Source organism: Platichthys flesus, chromosome 8, assembly GCF_949316205.1.
Source record: "Platichthys flesus chromosome 8, fPlaFle2.1, whole genome shotgun sequence".
Taxonomy (NCBI): domain Eukaryota; kingdom Metazoa; phylum Chordata; class Actinopteri; order Pleuronectiformes; family Pleuronectidae; genus Platichthys; species Platichthys flesus.
The window spans coordinates 4,792,095-4,814,134 of NC_084952.1; the positions used below are offsets into that span (position 1 = coordinate 4,792,095).

Consider the following 22,040-nt stretch of genomic DNA (forward strand, 5'->3'; position numbering starts at 1 on the left):
AGGGTGTGTATGACAGAGGAGTGTGCAGTTACAAATTGGAGCAGTGCAGCTCAAGTTGACTTTTTAAACGAGTTTGCACGCGTCGCTTCATATTTGAAAAGAGAAATTTAACATTGTTAAGTTTACCAGAAAATAAGGGATTGTTCTGTCATGTGATGCAGTGGAATCTTTCACACCATGTCGGCGTTAAGCAACATTCATAAACACACAAGATCTGATTGATCTTATGTGTTCTGCACATTGTTCTGAGAAATTCTGCATAATTCTTTCTTTTCCTTTCACACATACTTGAAGACGTGTAGAATCTGAAGAAATATGGCAACATCAGGAACTAACAATGGCGACTCCGGAACTGTGAAGCCCACAAGGTTCCTCTGATGAAAAGAATCCAAAGTGTTTGGTTTTTTTACACAACTTTCACAAAGTTTTGAGTATTTTTTTGTTGACATTTCTTCAACAAATGAAAAACAGCAATAACTCTCAACATGAAAACATTTTATTTCCTGCTGCAGGACCTTGGGTTTGTTTGTTTTGTAAGTTTTCTGTGTCCTCGCATGGTTCCGGTGAGTTTCAGTGAAGCGAGCGCAGCTTCTCTGAGAATGAAGAGAATCTGCCAGCTGTGGTAGGACTGGGCGATTCACCGTATGGAAAATTGAAAATTAATGGAAAAATGCTTTTATAACCTCTCATCGACTTAATCTTGCTCATTAATTCTGTAAAGACTTTCCCCAATTGCATGAATTCTCCCTCAGGTTCATTTCTGCTGATCTGCACTCACTTTACACGTTAACAATAAACACCAAACACTAATCAGAGGTTAGGAGGTTCTGGGAGTTTACTTTGTGCTTGTTTGATTCGCTCAGAGTTTATGAGACACTTTTTAAACACAGCTCAGCTGCCACACACGACCCGAGACACACAGCCAGGACATCAGGGTTAAAGTCACCTGACCTCATCGCACACCATCGATTAAAAACTAATTAAATACGATGGTTAGTTGTGTGAAGACAAACACACACACACACACACACACACTCCTAGAGACAGAAATTCAGATTGGTCTTTTGACTTCAGTTTATCCAGGAACATAAATATGAAGTCAGTAGGTTTTCATAAAGATCAGTTCTACTTAAGAGTGGTTGGAAAAACAGCAGAGGATCAGAGTCTCTTGCTGTTTGGCACACAAGTGTGTGTTTGCCCTTTCCAATGATAGTGAGCATGGGGGGGGGGGGGGGGGTTGGACACGGGGATATTGACCTGTGTTCTAAAGTGTTGAAGGCGCACTGACGCAGCAGCGACGCAGCAGAACGCTCACAGAGGAGAGAGCAGAGAACAAAGAGCTGGAGTCAGAGTTTCATTCTCATCGAAACGCTTCGGCCTGTTTTCCCACTGGAGGATTTGGCAGCGGCTCAATCCCGAGACGTTTTTCTTGGAGGTTCTTGGACACGAGTCACACCACAAACTGAAAGGTCCACATGTCCCATGGTGCACAGCGGAGCGTGTACAATGTGATACAGCTGCGATATGTTATATGGTGATTTTCATAGTTCTTGCATAAAGCTTGCCCCAGTTGTTGTTACTCAGATATGATTTATTATTGGCAAGGTCCAAAAATACTTTCCTTTCTTGGACCGTTTGTGAATTGATGCATGTGCAGGTTGTGTTTTAGTCCCACGTTGAACAAGCACCCCCCCCCACCCCCCAAAAAAAACGATAATATCTTACATATTCATTTTACTCTGAAAGTTAGTTTTCATTTGGACGGCATTAAGGAAGGTGGAATCTAAGATGTTGAATTATTCCTGTTTCTCTCTGAGGAAACATCTGGTTCACATCCCATCACACTAATTTAATTTTACAATATGTTCAAGATATCGCGATAATATCACGACCGTGAATTCCTTCGCCCGCGATAATCATACGCTACAAATCTGATATCCTGAAACTTAACTCTTAATCACATGTTTTACTTTTCTTTCTTTCTTTCTTTCTATCTACACTGCCCCCCCCCCCCAGGACTCCACATCTGGACCTTTTAAGAACACGTTGAACTTGTCATTTGAAAAGGCCACACTCCTGCTGCTCTTTTTACCTTCAGCCGTTACTTCTCCTGTTCACATGAGAAGGTCCAGTTTCAGGTCGTGTCTGGACGGAGGTCAGGAGGTGAACATCTCGGCTGTTAATCACTCACATCACCAGATGTTCAAGGTTTAACTTCCATCTGGATTCTCTGGAGGGTCTTAAATTTCCCTGAGATCCCATCCTTGCACGAGACAAGATCCTGAGGAATGAAACGTGTAATTTAATTGCTGTGAATGATCTGCACACACACACAGACACACACACACACACGATGAGCAGTAAACAGTGACGCCTGATATTTGCTGTTGTGTCTCGACGTGGAGATGCTGCGGAGGCCGTCGCTCACACTACATGAGAACCAGTCGTTTTCTTTGAGTTTTTAAAGGAGAGAAAACACGACTCCATTATCCGCGCTGACATTAGACAATCTTTAGACTTGTCATTCAGCCGAATGGAACACATGATAGACAAGCTGCCTGGAGTGAATGCAGCCAGCGTAGCTCTTAATCTGTAAGAAGTTTGATCCCTGCCAGGAGTATTTCTATTTCACTGCCTCACCCCCCCCCCCCCCCCCTTTTTTTTTTTTTTTTTTTTAGTGCAGAAATTGCAGATGTCCTGATATGATTCAGCGGTGTCTGTCTGACTAAGCTTTCAGTCGGATATTTGCAGACATGGCCCCGGTGCAGCCCCCGACATGACATCCCTGTCTGTCTCCCTTTGACGGGGGCCTGTGCATCACTCCCACACTTCTGATCGCGGCTTTTTTTTGCAAAGCGACAGCCAATTTGCGTCCCCGGGGGGGGGGGGGGTTTGTGTTAAAACAGGGGAGTTCTAAAATGACCAGCACAGATGGAGACGTCAAAAAAAAAAAAACGGAACACAAGTGGAGGAGCTGAGCCCTCGGAAGAGAAAAGGAAAACAGCCCCCGAAACACTTGATCTTTACAGAAGACCTTGGTCAACGAAGCCTTTGTTGTACTAACCAAAACTTGCTCATTCTGTCAAACAGGAAACACCCCCCCGTCCTCTGGGGCATTATTTCCTACGAGAGAGATTTCGAGCATTTTTTTTACAGCATGTGTCAAAGCTGACTTCTTGCTAACCTTTAGAATCTTGACCACAGCAATAAACCTGTTACAGATTCATCTCTCCTTATGCCCTCCCTTGTCATCCAGGCCCTTAATCTTTACACTGTGGCTTCCTCCCCGAGCGGACATATAAGTATTCATCCAGCTTGGAGGCAGCAGGGAATGTGACACAGTTGTATAAGGAGAAATACGGCGTTGTCGGGAAGATCCTATAACCCCGTGTTTTATTGGCGAATGGAGAGGGAAGTGCTCTCTTGGAGGAGAGGTCATAAATGCGCCGTATCAATATCAATATTCACATTTCCCTTTTATTGACCTAACTGTTTTTGTTACTTTGTTGTTGTTCATGATGTGGAGTCGTAAAAAAAATTAGTACAGATGTGCCGCGTGCGTTTTTTATAACTTAACTGCTCCTCTGTGTCTGGGAATCACATGCTATTTTTATTTTGTGGCCTCTGCTCGTGGCAGATACAGTAGGAACGAGCAGGGACGCTGCTTCTGTTCAGCTGTTGTCATTCACACTTCTCGCAGATTAGATTCATTCACAGCATTTTCATCCTGACACGCACACACACTCACCGACCTGTTTGATTTAAGGCCGTGCTGATGTTTGGGATTTGTGTGTGTTTGGTCTGATTCCAGAGTGTGTGTGTGTGTGTGTACTCGCTCTTTTGGCGAGTGTGTGTCTGTATGTGTGAGTGTGTTTAACAGATGCAGCCCTCTGCCACTTGCCTCAGGTGTCTCTGAGTGTTTCCACCACTTCCTCTCACTTTCATCCGCCGCCAAATTCACCTGCCAGGTGCAGGGACTCATCCGACTATAATGCAAACACACACTGTAGAACCGTCTTACTGTCAGTGAACACAATCCCATTAGTGCAAAGAAAAATAGAAGCACACCTGTACTGAAGTGATAGTTTTAGAAATTCTCTCATGTTATTTGTTCTGTACACGAAAATACCTCGTGATTTTTTTTTTTCAACATATTTTAAGAAAGCAGAACCGTCACGGAACTGGAACCCGTCTCACCGACAACAGCAGCTGTTCTATTCAAATGAGGAGAACCTGCTGAGGTGAAGCTTTTTCCAGCTCCACTGATTGGAACGATTTCAGCGCTCGCTCAGATATAACGAGCCAATCAGGACAGAGTCCAGTTTCCAGCCTCTGATTGCAAGCAGAAACAGATTGTGGGATTTTTTTTTTTAGAACTTGAAGATGAAAAGCAGAAACAAATTTAAAAGTGGACAAATGTCTTCAATGTGGACACGTTTGATCAAAATGTTTGTAGTAGACAAGAGACATTTATTGTCTGACATTTGATTTTGAGTTTCACACAAATACAATAATTAGAGTGCGACTGACATCCTGCCGATATGAACCTATATGAAAACTTTATAATTTTTGCTAAAACTACATCTTTTTTCTTAATCCCCATTGTTTATATTTGTTATATTTTTGTTTTCTTTTAATTTATACTTATTTATAATAAAGCTTCTGGATAAAATGTTGAATATAAAGCCTCAATTACATTTATTTGTCATACACTTCAGTCTATAGACCGACACCATGAGTTATTGTTATTATTTTTACATTACTTTTATTTGTATTTTACTTTACTCAGCCCCAAAAAGTCCCAGTCAGGCTCTTATACACTTTTTTAAATATTATATGCTTCTTTAAAAAAGGTGAAGCATGAATTATTTTGTTTCACGTGTTGAAAAGTGATGAATTAATAATCAGACAAAGAGGAAAAACTCTTTTGCTGTATTCGTGTGTTTTCCATTGGAAACAGATGAGATCTCTGGCTCGTTGATCAAAGTGCTTGTTTCTCGTGAAGTTGTTGACACGGTGCTCAAAGTTCCCGGCAGTTCCCAGAGAACAGGGGATGATACCTACTCGCTGGTGGTGCTCTGGGATCTAGGGGTGGGGGGGGGGAGAAACAAACTGCTTCTGCTACTCAACTCAAATCTAGTAGAAATCCCAAAGAGAGTGTAGAGTTTTTTTTTTCTTTCAATTACACCACTGCTGGCAGAACCGAGCCGTGTCCTGGTCAATCTTGGAGTATTTTTTTTTTTTCCCGAGACGCTGTCCCACACAGAGGGAACGTTTTAGTCACGCTCTGAACTCGGCAGCTTATTTCCCCGAGTGCCCCCTGGGAAGTTTTCTGGAGAGATGTGCAAACCAGGTTCCAGCATAAAAACAATGTTTATCCCAAAATCACTGGGAGGCCGCGGCGCTCCGAGTTGTTGTTGGCACACTCCCACTCCAGATGGGGCGACCTCTCAAACCGGTAAGTGGACTAATTATCCTCGGGCGACATTGCCCATCAGAATAGTGTCATCAGCATATTTTAGCAGGAAACGCTTCTTTATGCCCGTCTCTATTTTTAACACCTCTAGTCGCTGCTCTGAATTTGTTTTCACTTCTACTGGAGCATAATTAACAGCGTGTGCTCGAGGTAGCAACACGACCACGAATGGCGTGAACAAGATCGTGGTGAATTTGCCGTGTGAGCAAGCCGGGATTGTCTGGAGCAGAAGTGTGAAGGCTCCTGTTCACTAAACACCACGTAGATGTCAGAGCTCAGACCAGCGATGTGGTGAACCTCCCATTCTCGGCCGGTGGAGGTTTTCCACAGGGCACTTTTTTGACATTTTGCGATTTGAGGTCCAGCTTTTCCCGGCGTTTTCACCCAAGAAGAGAACAGCTCATGGTGCAGAAATATTAAATGAACAGGCCAATGCTGCAGGAACTACTTATGCTAATTTGAAGAAAAGGAGGGCTATTCACCTCAGAGCAATTTGTTGATGAGATAAGTGGGGATCGGGGCCCCGGTGGACTAAAGCAGAGTGAAGTGGGGACGGCTCTCTGTGGCACTGTGGCGTGTCGGGTACACCAGAGCCCACTGCCTCACACAATTAGCTCTCCACTCTGCAGACCTGGGAAGCTGATGATACAGGGGAGTGCATTAAGCTGTGGGGAGTCGCCGCATTCATCATGTGGAATTAACCAGAGTCTTCAACAAGGAATCAAACCAAGGACACTTGTGTAAAGTCATTTATTTCGTTTTTTTAGCCTAAAGGTGCCGCATTAAGTTTTATTTTTAGTTAAGGTATCAGCAACTGCCCTGGGGGAAGAAATGTCAGTGAGTCGGTCAGTCAACTACTGTCTAACTGAACTATCTGCTACTTCTCCTAAAAAGATGAACATGTAGGAGATACACACACACACACACACACACACACACACACAAACAAATACATTCATAGAGATAGCTCGGCAAAGAAAACTATACTTTTCATCAGAAGCAACAAGACATCTTTATTAAAAAAAGACTTGGAAACATGGATTGACAGACTGTTGCTGATGCATTTATGTATTTATATATAAATATATATATATATGTACGTCTCCTTTATTAAAGCTTAGTGTCAGCTTTGACAGAGACGTCTCTCTCAACATTTAAAAGAGCTTCATTCACCTAATACGAGTATAATACTATATACGTTTCTTATCAAGTAAAAGGATTAAGTTACCTTTTATCCCTTAAGTAACACTTACCCTGCTTTGATGTCTGGCTGTCAGCCATTTTGAGTATGTGTCACATTTTTTTTGTTTTCCTCTTTGGCGCCTCAGCTCTGGCACTCGGCTCCATCAGTATTTTAAATGTCTCTCCGACTCAGTACACATTATCCAACATGTCTAACCCTCCATGTTGGTTCCGATGCCGTCTATAAGTCTAAGAGACGGACGTATTTATACATCCTGCTGTTTGGAGAAGTTGTTTTTAAAAAAAATGAGTTTTGAAGTTCAACGAGGCCAAGACAACGTACTGGGAGTATTTTTAGAGACGTGTCTGATTCTTGGCAAATTACTTGAAGTTGCTTATTTTCTGGACAGACGAATAAAAAGATTCAGAGCAGAAAATAAACCCAAAAACAAGTTTTCACCTTCGAAGGCTCTGTCAGAACAAACCATTCAGGGTGGTTAGAAAAGTCAGACTTGTCAGAAATATTGACGGAGGAGTCAGTATTCATTTCTGCTGCTGGTGATGTTGCTGGTTTGCTCCAGCGGCCGTGAGAATAGATTCTGACACTAATGGAGACGCTGGCTGAATGAACGGCGGCAGCTAAACATCATCACTCAATGTTAAATCTGCAATATTTAATTGGATTTCCAGGGGCACCTGTTTATTTGATCCACCGAGGACACTGCTTTGTGTGGATCTCCGTTCTGCAGGCTTTGATGAGAACACTTGTCTTTTTTACCAGCCTGCTACATGGTCGGTGTTTAGTTTTCCTTTCTCTGGACCACTTTTATATTTGATATTCTCCGCGGGCCCCACATCCCCCTCTGGAGTTATTTGCCGCGGTCGATATCCATCTTCCCAGCGAGCGACAGGTGTTGTAGAAAAAGTTCCTACCCGCAGATCAAATGGTCGGAAATCAAGATGCCTCCTCGGCATGTTCCCTGCCCGGTGACTTTGAAGGAGATTGGGCGTCTCGCTGCGCTCACACAGGCACCACACTTTCTCTCCCCCCCCCCCCCCCCAAAAAAAAACAACGTGAGCACAGTTTAGTTGAATCCCGAAACCGTGACAATAAAGCAGGTCGGCCGATCGAGAGCCCGGCGCAGTTTAGTTATGTAAGAGACGTAAAGAGGAACATCTTGTCCACACACTTCCTGCTGCTGCTGCGACTCAATTCACCGACTCACACGTTATCAAGTCGCTCTATCTCTCTCTCTTCCTCACACCGGCGTGCCGCTCTACCACTGTGTCCTTCCCGCTTGTTTCCAGACTTTGAGGAGTGGAGTGACTCGTATCTCGACTGCTCCGTCTGAAGTGAAGCTTTTGTGTCGGGAGCAGAAATCCCGCCTGCTCCTCGTCTTTGATACGGCGACTGATTGCGTGGCACATTAATGAACCGCTCTCCCAGAGGAATCATGCAAGAGCAACAGGGTTCCTGGGTATTGATTGAAGCGGCTCTGGCGAGTCTCTGTGTTTGCACAAAAGAAAGACACCCATGGCAGAGAAGCTGCAAAAAAGCTAGACTAAAATGTGAACTGAAAACGTTGGAAGTTAAACAGTCTCTTTTTTCTCCCCCCCACCTGCATTGGCTCCATCCATTGTGCTCCCCCACAGGTCTTTTTGAGCTGAAGTGGCTTGATTGGGTTGTGCATTGATTTGCCTATTTGTTTTTATCCATTTTCTACAAGCCCACTCAGATTTTTCCTTTGTGTGTGTGTGTGTCTGTGTGTGTCTGTGTGTGTTTTTCACAGCGATGCACCTTTTCGGCCTCAATTGGCAGTTGCAAGAGTTGGACAACCAGCCGGCTTTTGAAAATGGAGGAGCTGGGAAGACAGGGCCCACTCAGTCGAGCGTAGTGACAGCTCTGGCTGCTGACGGTGAGGAAATGAAAGACCCACATCTGACTAAATGATTAGTTAACGTTCTGAATGAGCCTTTTGAAGTACGAATGCTTTTTATTCTTTGTTTTGCTTTTTTCTTTATTGTAGTAATTTACTTTGGTCCGTGTTTTGAGCGTTGGAAATATATTTTGCTATCATGGTCACATCTTTCTTTTCAGAAATGAAAGTAATAAAGTCAACAAATTGTGGCATGATATTGAAAAATAAAACCACATGTATATGAAGAAAATGAGGACTCCTGCTATGAATGCTTTTTTGGTGGGAAATCAAACTTTAAAAGGTTAAACGTCCCTCAAAGCACAAACGTTTAAATAAACCCAAAGGTTTAAATGACAATTAGGAACGACGGAGTGCAGCGGCGGTACCATTCAGCCGCCTGAATGACAAGAGTGAAACGTTCGATGCTCGACCCTCAGTCAGCCTTTAGAGTTTCCTGAGATCTTTTCACCTGCTGAATACTAATTGGCAGATTCCAGACGGCTCTGTGCAGCCTAATCATAATTTTTTTTTTGGGGGACCATTGTGTATTCGACAACAAGCAGCCGGGCCCGCTCTCAGCTCACCTTTACCGCAAAAGCCACCTAAATTAATCTCCGAGCACACGGCTGTATTTATAATGCACAGCCATGGAAGCATTAATTGAGTTGAGTATGCCCGGGCAGAAAGCTCAATTGTTTAAACTCGGCTAGATTTAAATCCTCATAAGTACTGCTAATTAAGATAGCATGAGGCAGGTTTTGGACTGTTTAAAGGCAATCAATAGCTGGCTATTATTCTCCCCGGAGGTAAACTTGGCTTCCAGTCTTCAGTTTGACTGAAGCTAAAGTGACAGGTAATGGCCTCATCACACAAACACACACACCCCCCCACACACACACACAACACAGAGGGATGTAAATAATCGAGGTCTGGCACAAACAGGCACTTGCAGTATTAACAGCCCCCACACACTGAAACGCTTCCTACAAGATGCAGGAGCAAAAGGGTTGATTTGTTATTAGGCGGCGGGACGACTCCTCATCATCCGGGCTAACGAGGGAAGAGTCATTCCACCGGTTAGAACAAAGCACAAACAAATCCGTGCTTCTTCGACAGCACGGATTTGGACGGCGACGTCTTTAAAGGCTTTTTAAAGATTCTTCTTCCTAACAATGAAATCTGTTCTTGTGATAACACCCTGCAGGCGACGGTTTTTCATGAGTCATGTTAAAACCGGCCATTCCTCCGTCTTTTGGCTTCGGTAAGGACACAGTTTAAGGACATCGTTCTCCAAATTGTTTTGATTTGCGGTTATTGCTGTGGAACGGTGGCACTCAGTATATCTGACAGATTCCATTTAGACCTTATCTGATGCCGAGCCTGACTCCATGAGTCACCGGGACCAGAGAAAAGATGGGAGATGCGGCCTGTTGGAGTCTTATAAAAAGCCAATTATGTCCGGTCATTTTTTTCCGCCGAGCAGTGCATCATGGGCCGCGGGGAACCATTACTTTTAATCCTGTCTCGCTCGGTCACTGCTCATTTGGGGAAAGATGTGACTGTGTTATTGTCTCGGCTCCTGCTTGAATAAAGGAATCTGATTACACTGACAAGCAAAAGATAAAACGCAGCATTTGCTGATATCCGGATATCAGATTTACACAAAAAAGCAATATCGTGTGTGTGAGATGATTGTGGAAGGATTTAACTGATTGCATGAAAGCCAGTGTGATGATCAATGTTTGACCTCAGCTGCTTTTTTTCTCATTCTTACATAATCTGATGGTGGTGGGGGGGTGTAATGTCTTTTAAAGGAAGGACTACCGTGCTGCTCCAGGAGAACAACTCCATCGATACGGGACAGGTGGACATCGGGAAGCGGGCGGGGCAGAGCGTCCCCCCGGGGGTGTTCTGGCGTTCCCAAGTCAGCATGGACCAGCCGCGCTTCCTCAAGTTCAACATCTCGGTGCAGAAGAACGCTCTGATCGGAGTCTACGGGCGAAAGGGCCTCGCTCCCACTCACACGCAGGTAAAGGCTTTCCCTCTGAGACATCTTTTTAAAAACGGGTTAACGTCTCTGAGATTAACGACACAACGAGTCTCCGAAGGGAAGACGACATAAAGGAGGATTCCACCCGGGGCAGAGAAAATATCTCCGTCAAGGCCCAACAGACCTTAAATTCAATCAAGCCAGCTCCAAATTGAATACACTCATAGATATCAGTTCCATAAATATGTCACATTTTTAAAGTCATGATCTGAGCCTTATTCCCTGGGAGGCGGCTGCATCTGCCCCTTTGTCCGGGGCCTGATCTTTATCGGCCTGTGTTCCATCTTCCCACTAAGTTTCGTGGAAATCGTATTTTCTTTCGTAATCCTGCCGACAAAAGACAAATGGACACTAATGAAAACATAACCTCCTTAATGGAAGACAGCTTTTTTTCAGATACAGCCTTATTTGGTCCAATCTCACCAATTGTTCATAGCGGTGGCAAATTAAAGATTAATTTAAAGACAAATTTTCACTTGAGTGGGAATAATTGTCTTTAGTTCTGCTTCTGCTGCATGTTACATACATTTCAGCTGTTTTATCCCCAAAGTAAAAACCAAACTTTAAAGAGATAATGGGAAATTCTGTTTCTCGTTATAGTGAGAAAAACAGAAAATTAAACCAGTATAGGATTAAGTCATTTCCCAGTTTTTCCACAGACACCGGCCCATCAGAAGAAACTGCTTGTGTCTTTAACACATGATTCACTCTCTGCATCATATCAAGGATGTTAAAGTAATAGTCATTAAACCTTCATTATTTATTCAGGTTTTCTTTTGGTTACCTGGAGGTTTTAAAAGTCGGAAACATAATATTGATATATTCAATCAATAATCATAATGCAGAGATGTGGGATTTTTAATTCCACTATTGATTTTTTCCCCCTCTGTTTCGGTCTCTTCCAACTCCAAAGGGAAATATCCGTCAACTTAAATGTTAAATCTCACTATTTGATCAAAATCAACATTTTAAATCTATATTTTTCTTTCTGAAAACATCTTCCAACCGTGGCTAAAAATAACTGGAGTGATGAAGATGAAGAAAAGCCTGAAAAGCTGCAGGGAGCGGAGGGGAACTGATGAGTTAATGATAATAATAATTCTCTGTGGGTTAATCACTACACGCGACCCCTTCTCCATTTAATGTAACCATGTGATCAGCTGTTCCGAAAAGAAACTGATTAATCGCAGCTTTAAGGTTAAAAAGAGGCCGTTTCCCTCCCCCCATGAGGCTTATTTCTATAAGTACAATCAAAACGGATTTATAGAGTTTTAAAAGAAAAATCGAATATTATAAATATAAAATATTAAAAAATGGTTCTTTATCTGCCCTTATCCGATCCCTCATTGGATATTCAAGACGTGGAGCCGTGATAACCGAGCCCCAGTTTGGTTTCTGCCGTCAGCTTCGATTCTTCCGTGCGCGGACGTGCACTCTCGTCCCCTTTCTGCTAAATGTCTGCCATTTGCAAACTGGAGTGTTTCCAAAATGTCTGATGTGTCACTTGAATGACATTTTCTCCGGATCTGAATGTCCGACGTCGGGCCCACGGTGATGGAAGCACTCAGACAATGGCCACTTTCCACCGCACTTGACTGCAAAAGCTCTTAGCCTCACCTTCTTGACATTCTCTTTCAGTAAAGATGGGCTTCACTCAAGTGTAGACAGTTAGGGCCACTCTGTGACGGAGGAGAGTCCGATGCTGCTGACAACAGGTGAGCCGCCTGGCGCTTTCAAGGTGAAAGAAGGAAGCTCGACAAAAAAATCAAAGACCGACGGACACTAATTAACCAGACACTACTTTTATGTCTCCGCCGATTGTTACACAGACACTCAAACTTGTCAATGCCGGACTCGGTGTCCATAGTGGCTTCCTCCCTAAATTACATTCAGTTCAGGTACCGCCGGCACAAATCAATGCATTTACTTAACTGAGCATGAAAGACCCCAATGAGAGAAATTGACTGTTAGTCTTATTCACAGCTTGACAAGACAAGAGTCTTTCCACCTCCGTATAGACTTCCTCCATCTGCTATCGAGTGTCTGTCTGTGCTGATACAAAGCAAACAAGTTTGAACCGAGCAAACTTTTGTGTTTCTTTCCACTCAGGAATTCCTGCTCAGTTGTTATTAAGTACCAGACCAAGTTGGTTCAATCTAAAGTCTGGAGAACTTACAGGCTCTGAGTGTTTCCTCCTCCTTCCTCCTCCCTCCTCCTCCTCCCTCCTCCTCCGTGAGGCATCCGCCAGTCTCTCCACGCTCGGCCTCTCGCCTTTTATTCGCCCGGCATTGTTGGATTGAGATGAGTTTGGGGGGGTGTTGCTTTCACAGCAGCTAATCGAGATGTATGCACTTGGCCCGGAGGTTCAGGGCTTGTGGGATGAACTGTTTTATTGCTTCTCCCTGGAGCCAGCAACACAAAGAAGTCAACTTCCGCCAGGTTAATATCGCTCCCCTGCCCCCTGATCTACTCAAAGGGGTTTAAATCACAGCGTCCACCTCACAGCCCCCCCCCCCCCCCTCTTAGTGCTCTCCTTCCTGTTGTTTGCCAATCAACTGAAAGATTGCAAGGGTCCATGTTTGTCACATTCCAGACGTTCCGAACTAAATCCTGTTTTAATGTATTTTTCTTCTTCCCCCCCCCTCCCCGTCATCTTGTTCTTTTAACAATTTCAAAGAGTCCATTGTGTTTCTGTGAGACTGGATGTTGTGCACATACTGATTTAGAGCCCCGGTGTTTGATGTGTGGCCACTAGGGGCCAAGGGACCTCAATAAAAAAAGGTGATGGATACATAGTGCTGACAAATAGCTGAGTTATAATTGTGTGTGAGCAAATAGCTGCCGACTTATGCATCATTCATTTAGAGTTGATGAATGTCGGTCAAATGCTGTTTTAGATCTGATTGGATTCCAACAGCGTTTCAGAACAAATATCTTTAATCACAATATCAAGGCAGCCTTTTACCAACGTGTGATCTGATAGGAGCCAATATGAAAACGATTATTATACAGATTATACACTGAAGAAGAGACATTTAACTTGAAAACATTTTCTTGGTTTTGAGTTCTATATATTTAGTTTTTATTTTATTAAGTCTTGTTATTTATGGTTATTTATAATAAGGTTTATGGTTAAACTGTAAAATCGTTGTCATCTGGGTGTTAAAGCATCGTAGGAATTGATAACAAGTCCGTATTTGACATTTCTCCTCCCCCCAGGGCTGAGCGATAAAAACAATATCAATAATAATAGCATTATAATTTTAAATCTATAGCAATTTAGCAGAAGTCAAATATATATCAATATAATGGTTATAGTAATTGATCTACGGTCAATTGGTTTTAAACCACAAACCGTATTCAAGAGCAGAAAGGATCATTTTATTGTCATAATTTTCTATATCCACTGAAACTGAAATTTAAACTTTAACCAGCCCGAAGTTCCTGATATCTGCATGAGCATCAGTCTCCAGAAAACCATATGGTTTGGCCTCTACTGTAATTAGGTGCAGAATGAGTCTCTCTACCCTTTGTCGTGATGAACGTATATTTCAGTGGTTTTATTTGAGGTGAAGGTTTGTTTGTTCTCTTCTTTCAGCTAAAAAATCACCTGCTGTTGGAAAGAAAGACTGAACATTAATCTAATTGAGGCTAAAACATTTAATATCTAAAAATATCTGCAGATTTGAGATAAACAATTCAAGTGAAATAAACATTCATATTTTGCACCAATATAAATATAATATTTTTTAGACAGTTTTAAAAGTCCCAGCATCGTCACTGCCCATTATTTCCTATTTTAATGGAGGGGGAATTATTATAGTCCGAAAAAAATGTTCCATATCTCTAATTTTCCCATATTTTATTGTGAGAGGGAACAAAATTACATCTTATTTTATTACCCCCCCCATTTCTCTCTATGGACTTTATTGCTGTGAACATGTTTAGAGCTGTTGTTGCCGTCCCCCTGTTTGTGTGACCTGTGTGTGTCGGATCCTCCCGAGGCACGAAATAGATCTTTGTGTTTACGGGTGTGACATCACAGTGAGGTAACGATCCCGCTGAACTGACCCCCTGAAAAAAAACACGACATTTTATATTTCTATATTCTAAGTTCATACGATGTTCTACTCTTTTAAGAAATCTAAATGATTTGTGCGAGTTAAAAATCAATGGTTAATCAAAGCTCTCTGCAAGCAGCCTCCTCGCGGAATTCGAATCCAAAGTCCTCCTCAAACCAGCTCCAGCTCCGTGTGTTTGTGTGTGTGTGTGTGTGTGCGTGTGCGTGTGTGTGTGTGTGTGTGTGTGTGTGTGTGTGTGTGTGCATCACATCTCTCGCCTTCACCATCGGCTCGGTGCATCTGTGTATCTAACAACCGCCTCAGCCGGGGGATCTGTCTGCATCTGCCGAGCCCGCTCTCCAGCCCGTAGCCTGTTGGGGGGGGGGGGGGGTTGCCGGTGTGCGTTACACGGTCTTCTGCTGCGGTGCTCTGTGCCCTCACAGCTTCACTCAGGCAGAGGTTCAGGTGTTGAGCAGGTGCGGCGTTGGGAGCAGATGCACCGCTCCACTTGGCAGGAATGACTGGTTGCTCCTTGTTTATCCCGTAAATCAATGTTGGTAATAGAAAACATGTATATACACAGAAAGAGAGAGAGGGAGAGAGAGAGAGATAGAGAGACAGAGAGACTGTTACAGTTGCATTTCCAGCAGGTATCAGGTAGAAAATACAAGCTTCTGATATATACCACGTCATATTTATTTTATACGGAGAGTGCACTGTGCACGAGCGGCTGTCTGCTGTATATCTAGTATTGACAAAATAACGAGTGTATATTTGATTTAATTCATTTTGTTTCTGGGGCTTTGGTTGATTGTATTTCACCAGGTTCTACTTAGGGAGACAACGTATATTTAAACAATTCAATACACATTAAACACAAGTCTACCAATGATTTCTTAATTTAATTATACGAAGATAAATAAAAAGATGTGTATTGTATAAAAGCTTATTTTTTGACTTGATTTATCCTTTTCATGTATTTTTTGCAGCTCTGAACAAAACAGCATTTTAAGTACTCACATCCCCAAGGGGAAATTAGCTATGTTAATTTAACAAATAATTAAAACACCTTCCTCTTAAGTGCACTCCCATCAGAGTTTACAATATATTCCTGTGCAAAAATGTGGAGCATTTGCCCCGGAGCCATATCAGCTCCATCGGCGAACAAACAAATCTCCCAACAACATCTGTCAACCCCATAAAAATAAAATAAAAAAACTGTCACAGAAAAACCAACATTTGTTATACTCCAATATTTGCTTTGTACACAACCGGCTGTGGTTTGTGTCTTGAATCACAACTTTGACGATTCTTTTCCTCTCGGGCCGTGAGGAAAAAATCACCAGTGGAGCAGAAAGAAAATCTAAACTTCCTGAACTCTCTCTCCTCTTCACCGTCTGATTCAATTACACCCACATTAAAAACAACCTGTCGTCTGCATCTGCTTGAATCCGCTCCGCCTGCTGTGGTTTGTGTTGCAGTACGACTTTGTGGAGCTGCTGGACGGCAGCCGGCTCATCGCCAAGGAGCACCGGAGTCTGAGCGAGCTGGACACGAGGGCGCGGCTGGATCACCCGGTCACCGTCCACCAGGCCGGATTCATCCAGTACCTGGACTCGGGGGTGTGGCACCTGGCGTTTTACAACGATGGACGCAGCGTGGAGGCGGTGTCCTACAACACCATCATCCAGGGTACGAGGACAAATGATGAGTCTGATTGGAATGATGTGTAATGACATGTTTGGGAGATTTTAATTTCAGCTGGGCCCGAAAGGACAACCACAAAGATTGTTGGGAAATTGTGGCAGCCGTACAAACAAGCTGAGCTTTTCAAACTTTGCCCCCCCCACCCACCGCCCCCCCCAGGAGGCAGATCTAGGTTCTCACCTGAGGGTTGTGGATTATTGTGCTCGACACTATATCACCAGACCATACACGGCATTGATCCATCCCGCCTAACAACCTCCTCAGTGTTGTGAAATTTCCTTGTGGGTTTTTGAGCCGGCAGAAACACTAAGGTTGAGTTAAGGGCTTTTTATTTATTTCATATTTTTCTGTTTCCTTCGGGGAGTTCCATTGATCCGGCTCCACGAAGATGAAGGTATCGATGTGTGGGGGGGTCAAAATTGCCTGGGTCCACCGCCCGGGCTCAATTGAACATCCAATACACGCCTGAGCAATAACAAAAAAGTTTGCCCTCTTAACGCCGATCAAAATGAGGGGCCCGGGTCTTTCGGGGGGGGGGGGGGCGCCCTTTATGAGCAGCGGTCTGTTGAATGGACACGAGATCTGTCTGTAGGATGTGTCAGATTAACTTCAACTCAGAGGGGATTGGAGCTGTAAACACTCGGGAGATCGCACGGCTTGTGTTGGGCATGATCAGTCATTCAGGGGGTTGTTGGGGGGGGGGAATTGTGTCAAGGAAATGGAATTACTGGGTCTCATATGAAATGCCTGTGTGGCTTCTGCTTAGCATGGCTCAGATGGAAGGAGTCGGGCAGCAGCTTGCCTGTTCTGGAAGCTTAGACCTTAGTGGCACGTGGACAAACAGCTGTAGATATATGCCGTGCCTGATTCCAGCGCTTCAGATAAGAGATGCTTAGAGAGCTCAGAGTTATGCAGCGGGTGGGGTGGGGGGGGGAGAAAAGTTGGGATATCTCTGGCAGAATTTCTTTTTTTTTTAAAACTGTACTGTGGGATTTTGGTATAATGTGACTCTAATATATTGTAACCGCTGCGCCCACAGAGTCGGTCATGGAGTGCACGCACAACTGCTACGGGAACGGAGAGTGCGTGGCGGGATCCTGTCACTGCTTCCCAGGATTCATCGGGCCCTACTGCTCCAGAGGTAATTATAAAGCTCTTCTCTTCCTGTTCTGTCCGTTCTGTACATGATTTGAAAGGGTGAGTTGACCGCATAGTTTTAAAAATATCTTTCTCCGGGAGATTTTCCGATAGCATTTTACCTTCTAAGATACTGATTCTGATATCTGGACTTAGTGTATCGTCCAAAACGGAGTACAGATGCAATACTGGTGTATTTATTATGCAGTTTATTAAGTTTTTCATAGCTTTATGTCCTGGCTCAGGTCAAACCCTTAGAAAAACAAATTTAATAGAGAGAATGAACGTCATAGAACTTAATTATTACCAATGAATAGATCTAACAATACACAATATCCTCCGGAGTGCTGCTCTTCAAACTGCACCGGCCACTGGCTGTAAAGTGCACCTGCTGGTTTTGGAGTCGGCAAAGAAAGAGAGGTTTCTGGGAAAAGAACAATTCCGGTTTTATCCGAGTTAATCAAATACATTTCAAAGACCTGACATCAGATCAGAACATAGATTTACAGACTTGCTGATGCCTATTTCTAAAAATAATAATACTGATATTAAATTGTGTTTGTATTGCAAATGAATAGCTTTAAATGTAGTTTGTGTTGTTTTACCTGAAAAGGGAACAGTAGAAGCTTGACAACAGGACCCATTAAGATGAGCCTCATTTCTACTTGTGTGCTGAGAATGTCAAGTTTTATGTTTCTAAAGTTTTCCTGCTCCATCAGAACAAAAGGACGACGGATGGAGTTTTGTTTTTTCGCTCAAAGATTAGAAAAAAAAGAAAAATCACTCATATTCCCCCTCAAACTGTGTTTGGCAGAGCTGGACCAATAAATCTCCTGGACCGTATATATATATATATATCAGCCAGTATGATGGTTTATTGCAGATGAACTGGGACTGATAGATGTGTCAGCCAACAGGTCTCCAGGCAGTCGCCAGTGAAATGTCAAAATGTTTTGTTTGAGGGAATTTAGAGACGGTGTCAACATTGACAGAGAACTGTGTGTACATTGTGTACTGTGTGTACATGTATTCATCAACACAGGTAGACGTGTTTGTTTGAAAGGGACAGATCACATTATCAAACTTTTGTTTTAACCATACAAAATATGGTACAGTAAAAATACAAGAAATAAAAGAAAAAGAACATGAGACCGACACAGTATGAGTAAAAAATGCGGACACAAGTATACAAATACACAAATAGAAATGACGACAAAACATATTACAATCAAGCACAATTAAAAGTGGCTGATTTACTTTGATCAGGTTTTTATAACTGTCAATATCTGTCTCGACCTCAGGAACTAGTTTTTCCTGCTCAGCCACAACGTTTGTTAAAACCACCTTGAAACCAAAAATATGTCCTTTTGAAAACAGTTGGAACGTGTTTCTTTGAAATGCAGCGAGGAACAAGGGAGGAACTCCTGTTAGAAACGGCTCATCTCCATTATAATGGAGCGAGAGGTTTGTAAAGGGGATAAATCAGAACGTTTTGAAAAAGAATCTCCACAATGTCGCAGAGAAAGTTGTAAAATAGGTGAATTTTGTCATGTTGAATCAAAATATGGACCTGACAGTGTGAACTTTCTTATGAATAATTTTTAATTGGATTTATTTAAACGTTTTACCTCCGTTTAAGAAAAAAGCACAGATGGACCCCCGACATCTCGTTTCTCTCTCTCCTCAGCCTCCTGTCCCGTCCTGTGCAGCGGCAACGGCCAGTACACCAGGGGGCGCTGCCAGTGCTACAGCGGCTGGAAGGGCACCGAGTGTGACGTTCCCTCCGCCCAGTGCATCGATCCGCAGTGCGGGGGGCACGGCCTGTGCGTGGCAGGCAGCTGTGTGTGCAACAAGGGCCACAAGGGTTCCAACTGTGAACAAGGTAGAAAGAAAAACTGCTTCATCCCCGTCGGGCTTGAAGCAGTTAGATCGCAACTTGCTTCTGTTTGAGCTCGGGGGGGGGGCGGGGAATCGACTCGGTGCGTCGGTGAGACAATCGCTGTTTTCAACTCCGCTGAGCAGGTAATGCTCTGGATGTTGTTATTGACACCGTGTGTATCAATTAAGCGACGCGTCGGAGTCGAGACCACACGAGGGCGCAGACTGGAACTGATTGCTCGGTGCCCATTGATGCAGGCACCTGCCGGAATGTGCCCCAGCTGAAGACACCGTGTTGAAATCGATTCCCAACAATGACATCTGTTCCTTTATTCCTTTATTGAGGAGGGTCCGCCCCCCCCCCCCTTCACTTCAGCTCATTTAACGTTATTGATCCCCGCGCAGACAAAAGGCAATTATCAGCTCAGATTTACACGTGCAGGTCGCTGACCTCACGTGTAAAAGGATATTGAGTTCGCTCAATGAGAATATTGTGTGTTTTTTTTTAAAGGGAAATCGTTGGGGAAACGTTGGCATGAGGAGCTTCAGTGTGTTGCACACGAGAGCTCCGGGGCGACAAATAGGTTCGGCTCAATAATCAATACCGGTGTCCAGGCAGATAGTGAAATGCACAGAGCAATCAGCTCCAGAGGAAGCACAATAACATTGTCACAAAATGTTCCCCTTGTTAGTAATGGGTTGATTATGTTGCTCATAATTGCCAATTATGAACCTATATCAGCGAGTTGATCTGTAAATTGTTAATAGTAATTGATTATGTGTGTCTAGACTCTAATTGGGCTCCTTTCCTCATGCCTGTAATGGGGCGTAATTATGCTTTCAGTGTGTTGGAAGTACACTGTAATGCACCACACGGGAGATAAGTTGAATATAGGGTAGGAAATGACTACCAATGAAACGAGGCACAAAATGCGAGGCTGCAGCTCACCGGCCATCATCTGGCACCGGAGCACTTCCCCTCCAAATGGGATATTTGGCCGGTGGCGGTGTTTCAGCGGCCGAGGTAAATAAGGAGGTTTGATAGGCTGTGTGCTCGTGGTAAACTGACAGGGCTGTCGCCCTCGCTGTGTGTCCTCAGTGGACTGTGTGGACCCGGCGTGCTCCGGTCACGGCGCCTGTCATCACGGTGAGTGCCACTGTAACCCGGGCTGGGGCGGCATCAGCTGCGAGATCCTGAAGAGCACTTGTCCCGAGCAGTGCTCCAGTCACGGCACCTTCAACACGGACTCGGGGACCTGCGTCTGCGAGGCCAACTGGACGGGCGCCGACTGCTCCATAGGTCAGAACCCGTCTCACTGTCTCTCCACCTCTCACAACCACTGTGTCCACTGTGTCCACTCTCTGTCGGGTTTCAAGCTCCAACTGCAATCCTTTCCATTATTAATTCATTAAATTACGTCTCTATCATCCATTTGTTTAATTAAATGTCGAACAAATGGTGAGAAAATCTTTATATTGCTTGATAAAAAGATTCAATTTGGTTTGTTAACTCAAAAATTGAAAAGACTTAAACACTTAACTCACAAATAAATTCATCGACAAATTGTTTTCAGCTCTAATATGTTTATAAATATTCAGATTGCAGACGCTCTTTGTTTATTGGAATAAATTAATAGAAAATATACACATTACACTTTGGCTTTAAATGAATTAAAAGGCATATTAAGCTACTTGAAGCTGTAATCTTTCATTTGAGGTCTGTGATTGATTTATTAATGTATTGATGCATTAGTGCAGTTTTTTGATCTGCTCCACTGACTCCGTTCAAACAGCCGGTTCACGTCTGCAACATCTTTTTTCACTGTTTTCTGCAGATGGAGTTTGAGTCTCTGTAACGAGGAGTTGTTTTATTTTATTTATTCCACAACATGTCAACATGTAGCCGCCTCTTTAAGACTCATACATATTAAGTAGATACACAACTCAAAACACAAGATAAACTCACAGGATGTGATGTATGTGCTGGTTTTTGAATGACTTGAGGTAATTCATCATCTCTGGTGAATGTATGTCTTTGGTGAACATTTAGATTTAGTCACAATTTGTCTTCTCACATGAACGTGTCTCAATCTTAAACTTAACTCTGAGGATAGTATCGACAGTCTGATCGGTATTTTCCTCGTGTTTTCTCAGGTGTGTGTGTGTGTGTGTGTGTGTTTGTGTGTGTGTGCATGCGTGTGTGTGCACGTGCACCAGAGATGATGAATGGAAGCCTGAGTGACTGATGTGGTCCATCCAGTGAGTGATGGGCTGTATGTTACAGGCCTGTCAGCACTATGTCTTATAAGCTGTAGGTTAATCGCCTCCTATATCACGTCCAGGGAAGCTTTACTTTGGTGTGAAAGACAGTTACGATGACGAGGAAGTATTGGGATGTTCATGTCTTTGCATTAAGCACATTTGAAACTTTGAATCATATCTAAACAAATTGGATCAATTATCCTGATGAGAACATCAAGTATAAATGTCTCAAACTCACCAAGATGCATTAAAGGGTCTCAGTTATTCTGAAAATTTGGTAAAACTAAGTAATCGGAAGTGACAACATGAAACAAAGTGTAAAGGAAACATTAAAAAGGCCTCTGAGGGGAGATGTTCCCACGCACGTT

The 22,040-nt window shown here is 43.3% G+C and overlaps 1 protein-coding gene across 1 annotated transcript in view; it reads left to right on the forward strand.

The window, feature by feature from the left end:
• The window catches only part of si:dkey-237h12.3 (teneurin-3), a 140,045-nt gene that overhangs the window by 64,654 nt on the left and 53,351 nt on the right, over positions 1-22,040 (forward strand). Inside the window, exons 5-10 of the mRNA XM_062393972.1 lie at positions 8,449-8,574; positions 10,392-10,606; positions 16,170-16,380; positions 17,435-17,536; positions 19,220-19,414; positions 20,510-20,710. Of these exons, the coding sequence (XP_062249956.1) occupies positions 8,449-8,574; positions 10,392-10,606; positions 16,170-16,380; positions 17,435-17,536; positions 19,220-19,414; positions 20,510-20,710 (1,050 nt within the window). The remainder of the gene's footprint in view (positions 1-8,448; positions 8,575-10,391; positions 10,607-16,169; positions 16,381-17,434; positions 17,537-19,219; positions 19,415-20,509; positions 20,711-22,040) is intronic.